Source organism: Macrobrachium nipponense, chromosome 18, assembly GCF_015104395.2.
Source record: "Macrobrachium nipponense isolate FS-2020 chromosome 18, ASM1510439v2, whole genome shotgun sequence".
Classification (NCBI taxonomy): domain Eukaryota; kingdom Metazoa; phylum Arthropoda; class Malacostraca; order Decapoda; family Palaemonidae; genus Macrobrachium; species Macrobrachium nipponense.
This window is the reverse complement of record NC_087211.1, coordinates 38,274,847-38,281,505: the sequence shown is the minus strand read 5'-3', so window position 1 is coordinate 38,281,505 and position 6,659 is coordinate 38,274,847. Positions and strand designations below refer to the sequence as shown.

Below are 6,659 nucleotides of genomic sequence, written 5' to 3'. Positions count from 1 at the left end.
TCGGAAAAGACAACAATATTCAATTACAAAACTATTAATTGGCCGAATGAATTTACGTAAGAACTTATGTATATAAGATGTGCCTTTCAAGACGGTGAGTGTTCACTTATGCTTCGCATTAAACTTTGAAAAATATTGTGGAGATAAATGTTAGCTAGATAGATAGATAGATATAAATATACATTACATATATGAACATATACACTAAAAAAAGGGACATCGCAATGGTAAACAGAAAGAATTTCTTTTCAATTCAACTTATACTGCTTAGCAACATATCCAGACACTAAGACAAAATATAGCTAAATGGAGATATACAATATTGAAATGGAAGCAACGAAGAAACACACACACACACATATTTAATATATATATATATGTATGTGTATATATATATATATATATATATATATATATATATATATATATATATATATATCAATTCAAGCTACAAATGTCCTTTAATATCTAAATTCACTTTACCTCCCAAATGATATATTTTCATATATGTACCGAAGGGGAATTTTTTAGTTGATAATAATTTCGTCCCCCCATGGGATCGAACACCGTCCAAGTGGACGGGGACGAAATCAGGACAGTCAGTGACGCTATCCCAATCAGCCAAACAGAGACGCTATAAGTTCATATCGATTCCGACCTTACAAATCACCCTCGACCTCGGTGCTTTGTAATTAGAATCGATATGGAACCCCCCCCGTCTACCATGTTAGCCAATTCGAGCGTTTGACAGCACGTAGCCTTTTGTTATGAATAATTATCACATCGAACCGTGATCCATTTATATATCAATTCAAGCTACAAATGTTCCTTTAATATCTAAATTCACTTTACCTCCCAAATGATAATATTTTTCATATATGTACCGAAGGGGGATTTTTTATTTTTTAGTTGATAATAATTTCGTCCCCCCATGAGATCGAACCAACCGTCCAAGTGGACGGGGACGAAATCAGACACAGTCAGTGACGCTATCCAATCAGCCAACAGAGACGCTATAAGTTCATATCGATTCCGACCTTACAAATCCCCTCGAGACCTCGGTGCTTTGTAATTAGAATCAATATGGAACCCCGTCTACCATGTTAGCCAATTCGAGCGTTGACAGCACGTAGCCTTTTGTTATGAATAATTATCACATCGAACCGTGATCCATTTATATATCATTCAAGCTACAAATGTCCTTTAATATCTAAATTCACTTTACTCCCAAATGATATATTTTCATATATGTACCGAAGGGGAATTTTTTAGTTGATAATAATTTCTGTCCCCGTCCACTTGGACGGTGGTTCGATCCCATGGGGGGACGAAATTATTATCAACTAAAAAATTCCCCTTCGGTACATATATGAAAATATATCATTTGGGAGGTGAAGTGAATTTAGATATTAAAGGACATTTGTAGCTTGAATTGATATATAAATGGATTACGGTTCGATGTGATAATTATTCATATATTATATATATATATATATATATATATATATATATATATATATATATATATATATATATATATATATATATATATATATATATATATATATATATATATATATATATATATATATATATTCAGCTTTTCCCATCCCATATGGGGTCGCTGTTTTATTAGTCTTCTTCGTCTTCTGCGATCATGCACGATTACCTCTCACTCACGTTCGTCTCCCGCATGTCCCTGTTAACTGTCTCTCCATCCCATTTTTGGTCTACCTCTCCTCCTTGTTCCAGGTTCTTCCATGTTCATGGCTGTTTTACATACAGAATCCTCCTCTCCTCTCATAACATGCCCAAACCATTGCTGTCGTCTCTGTTGCAGTTTCTATGATGATTCTGTAACTTTCACCGTACCTCTTATGAAGTCATTCCTTATCCTGTCTCTCCATGTCACTCCGCATATCCAACGTGTCAATCTCATTTCTGCCACGTCCATCCTTCTCTTCTGTGCTTTCTTCATGGGCCATGACTCACAACTATACATCAAACGCATTTTCCCCTTCATCTTTACATTAAATCTTTTGTCACATAGCACACCTGTTTTCCTCCAATTGCACCAAACTGATTGCATTCTATGGTTCACTTCCTCCTCCATCCCTCCACAATCAGTGACACACGACCAAAGGTACTTAAGGATGTAGCTCTTTTTACTTCTTGCCTGCTCCAGGTCGATGCTTCCCCCTTGGGGTCTCCTCCAATTTATCCACATATATTTAGTTTTTGCTCTGCTTACCTTAGGCTTCTGTCCTCCAACGCACTTCTCCACAACTCTAATTTTGTTTTCTGTATGCTTCTTCCTTACTGGTTACGGTTACTAACACGAAGTCATCTGAAAAGAGTACACTCCAAGGCACCTGATCTTTCACTCCAGCCACTATCACATCCATTACCATATCAAAAATATATGGACTCATGGCAGAGCCTTGGTGGAGACCAGCTTTAAGCTCAAACTTCTCTGCTGCTCCCATTGAGCTTCTTACCTGTGTTGTTGCTTCTCTATGCATATCACTTACCATCATCACATATTTTTCCGAGACGCCTTTTTCCCTTATGTACCTCCAGACTTCTTGCCTAGGCACTCGAGCATATGCTTTCTCAAGATCTATAAATACTAGATGTAGTCCCTTACCTTTTTCTCTATATTTTTAAATGACTTGTTTCCATAACTTGTCGCAATACCAAGATGGCATCTGTTTTTCCTTTTCCTGCGATGAACCCAAACTGTTCTTCACTTATAGATGTATCGTCCCTTATTCTTTCATCAGTTTTATGCCCAGATAGTTGGCACAATCTTGGATATCGCCTTTATCTTTGTAAATGGGGACGAATTTCTATTGATCAGAGGGTCTCATTCTCTTCCTGGCTGCCTGGGTTGCAGCATGGGAATTCCTGGTGCTTCATATGACGTGTCCTATGCAGTGTCTTGCAGCCATGGGCATGGGCAAGGGCGTGACACTTGTCTCTGGGCGGTAGTCTTGATTTGCTTCATTGTCGGAAATCATGTCCAGGGTTGTTCTTTGTTCAGGTCTCCCTTTCGATTCTCATATATGTCCTGTGGTTTCTATGAAAGGGAGGACAAAGTCTGTGTTCTTCTGTATATGTAATGCAGGCCATTGTTAATTTATACTCACAGCTTCTGCTATTTGCAGTCTGTGGAACCGGACATCTCTTTGCATTACAGTAGTTTTTCTAGTCTCGATTTGCGGTAGTGGTCGTCTAGTTGTTGAAATAAGGCCCCTTGGTCGCAGTGAACTTGTAATCACCTGCATAGACTGGTAGTGGTGCGACCTACGTAATAATTGTTGAGGGGTTGACACAATCCTTAGGTACATTTAAATTTGTATACTACATTGGTCGATTCCCACTTCTCTCTACATAGGGCCATGATATTTCGTATTACAAGGGTGCTGACTAGTTTTCGGCAACAGTAGACACGAGAAAATCCTCTCATCAAGATTCACAAGTGTCATATCACTGACAATTATTCCCTAGATGGCCTTTAACTCATCTTGAACTGACTGCGATGTGAACAGGTGCATACTTGCACTTCTTACATATGCGGCTACCACAGAGCGTTTGTAAGTGTCAGGTCACTCCCCAAGGGAATTAAGGCACCAACCCACATTAGTTGTCTTTTGGTACAAGGTAGTATTGCCCCAGACGTGTCCAGGACAGAGCAAAGCAGGGGGGATATCTCTTTGGGATATTCTTTTATTATAAAGTCCATATGAACACCATGATATATATATATATATATATAGTATATATATATATAGTATATATATATATATATATATATATCTAATAAAAGGAGCCCATAAAAACACCAAAATATAGAGATGGAATTCTGTTGTAATAGAACATTTTTACTAGTCATATACATATACACATATATATATATATATATATATATATATATATATATATATATATATATATATATATATATATATATATATATATATATATAAAATATATATATATGTACACACACACACACACACACACATATATATATATATATATATATATATATATATATATATATATATATATATATATACACACACACACACACACAAGTAACAGATATACGTAACAGGTGTTTCGAAATAGAGGGCCCCCCTCCACAGAACAAATAGAAAGTTATAAAATTTTCTGCTATAGCCTATCTCCAGGTACATTATCTTAAGTTTCTATTAAGCTATTTTTCATTTTACATTTCTTGTATTTTCAGACTGAGTGATGGAGTTAGATACAGCTATGGCTAATGACTCGGAGGATATCAGATGGATTGACTAAATCTGGGCTATAACCTTCAGAGCATCCTTCATTTCACGTTCCTGTCTAGCTAAATACTTTAAAAAGAGTTGAATCCTTTGTCAAAAGAAACTGGAACAAAAATCCATATGACTGTCATCGCGAAAAGAGTGAGAATCTTGGAAGGCCTGAAGTCCTTTCTCAGGAGTCAAAAGACATCATAGCTGAGGCAGTGGGTAGACCAAGAAAGTCTTTACATAAATTGGCACTTGAACTAAAAACAAAAATGGGAAAGAAGAGAAGTTATAGTGCTGTATATCGTTAGTTTAAAAAATCTGGTATCAAGCCATTTCATGTTATCAGCAAGCCCAACATAACTCGCAACAGAGAGAAAACAGTTCACGGTTTTGTAGTTCATTTCTTAAAGTTTGGGTTGAAGCTGACTTTCTCCATGTTGCCGCATCAGATGAATTCTTCATTTACATAGTCAGGAAGCCAAATCATAAAAATGCCATCACTTGGGCTGCAAAGTTGGATGATATCATGAGGACATGTGTTATCGCCAAGTTGTGAAATTTCCTGAATATTTGGGAATTTTTCTCTATTTCACAGCCAAATGTTTAATGTGGTTCATCAAAGAAAAAGGGCAGTCATGGAATGGCGAATAATTCAGAGAAACTGTGCTTACTGGTGCAGTATTTCTTTTCCTAAAAGATCCTGAAAATGTATTATCTGTTGAAGAAGTCACATTTTTGCATGATAAGGCACTATGTTTAAAGGCTCTTCATACACAGGAGCTGCTTCGAAACAGTGGTATCGATTTTCTCTCGTCAAGTGAATTTTCAGGTAGCTCCCCTGACCTTAATGTGTGAAAACATTGGTAGTATCTTGAAGGATCGTGTTGAAGTGCACACATTGAACTATGATGGTACACCAAGCTTCGATGACCTGTGAAGTGAGGTGACTGCAAGTGCTAAGGGAAATGGAGTTTCAGTCTCAGCTTTTTTGCGATTTGCTGAAATCATACCCCTCAAGAATGCAGGCTGTGGTACAGGCAGATGGAGGCCACACAAAATAATAAAGACTCAGAGAGAAACTTAAATATATACCTGTTATGAATTACTTTTGTTTTTGTGCATTATCAATTTTAGTTTATACTGTAAGGGGGCTCTAATTTCGAAACACCCTGTATATATGTATATGTATGTGTGCGTATATATATATATATATATATATATATATATATATATATATATATATATATCTATATATATATATATATATATATATATATATATTATATATAGTATATATATATATACATATATATTATATATATATATATATATATATATGTATATATATATATATACATATGTGTGTGTGTGTGTGATATAAATGCCTGAGTGGTGTGACACAATGGTAAGTACCCAGACACAAAAGCAATTCTGTGGTGTGGCAAAGTCAAGCGTGGCGACCACAAACTGGTTCAAGCAGTCCCAGCCGATAGGAGTAAGATCATCACCTCTCACCTGAAGGAAACCACCCACCAGCTCCAAGAACATCGAGACATCATCAGAAAAGGTGACAAGGCTGCATCTATGCCATCATGAAAAGTGAAGAATATGACAATATGGACAGCATCCCGAGTTATCCTACGAAATTCCATCCTCTAAGTAAGAACCCTGCCGAAAGCCTGAAGAGAAACCTGAATGAGATAATTGAAAAGATAAATTTTTATAATAGCTTGAAACTGCTAATGATCATCATAGATTATGGGCCAGGGTTTTGTTACAACACCGTCAATACCCATAAGGCCGGCAACCCATTGTGTTCTATAACTGCCCAAGTTAACTGTCCAACTTATGAAACAGTCAAAAATGAATAAGAACATCACTCCCTACATCCCTAGTGGATACTCTGTGGTTTCCCAAGTAGAGATCATCAATATTTTTAATACTACATCTCCGAGGTCTATCATCACATTGCTGAACATAAAAAATCTATTCAAAAATGTACCCCAGTGGCCAAAACCATCGATATTATTTTAAGTAGTCTATCACTCTTACTACTCTAATGCCATGCCCCTTGATATACCAGATGCCCTTCGACATCTTCTCCAAATCTGCACCAAGGAGGCTTCCCACTCCCACATGGGGCTGACCATTCTGGACAAGTAGATAGTGTCACCATGGGATCCCCCTTGGCATCCTATTTCCCAATATACCCGATATATAAACATCTTCATTGCCATCGATACTCACGAAGAAGTTGCCTGCCTACAATATGACTTGAAGAGGAACTCTAAACCTAAACTTCACTATTGAACATAATGTAGACTGCAGACTTCCCTTCATGGACGCCAATAAGGAGAAGAAAGG

The 6,659-nt window shown here is 36.7% G+C and overlaps 1 protein-coding gene across 1 annotated transcript in view; it reads right to left on the bottom strand.

Annotated features, from left to right (window-relative positions):
- Positions 1-6,445, bottom strand: part of LOC135196557 (uncharacterized) — a 135,056-nt gene extending 128,611 nt beyond the window's left edge. Inside the window, 3 exon segments of the mRNA XM_064223403.1 lie at positions 2,321-2,620; positions 5,681-5,877; positions 6,351-6,445. Of these exon segments, the coding sequence (XP_064079473.1) occupies positions 2,321-2,620; positions 5,681-5,877; positions 6,351-6,445 (592 nt within the window).
- Positions 6,446-6,659: the final 214 nt, after the last annotated feature.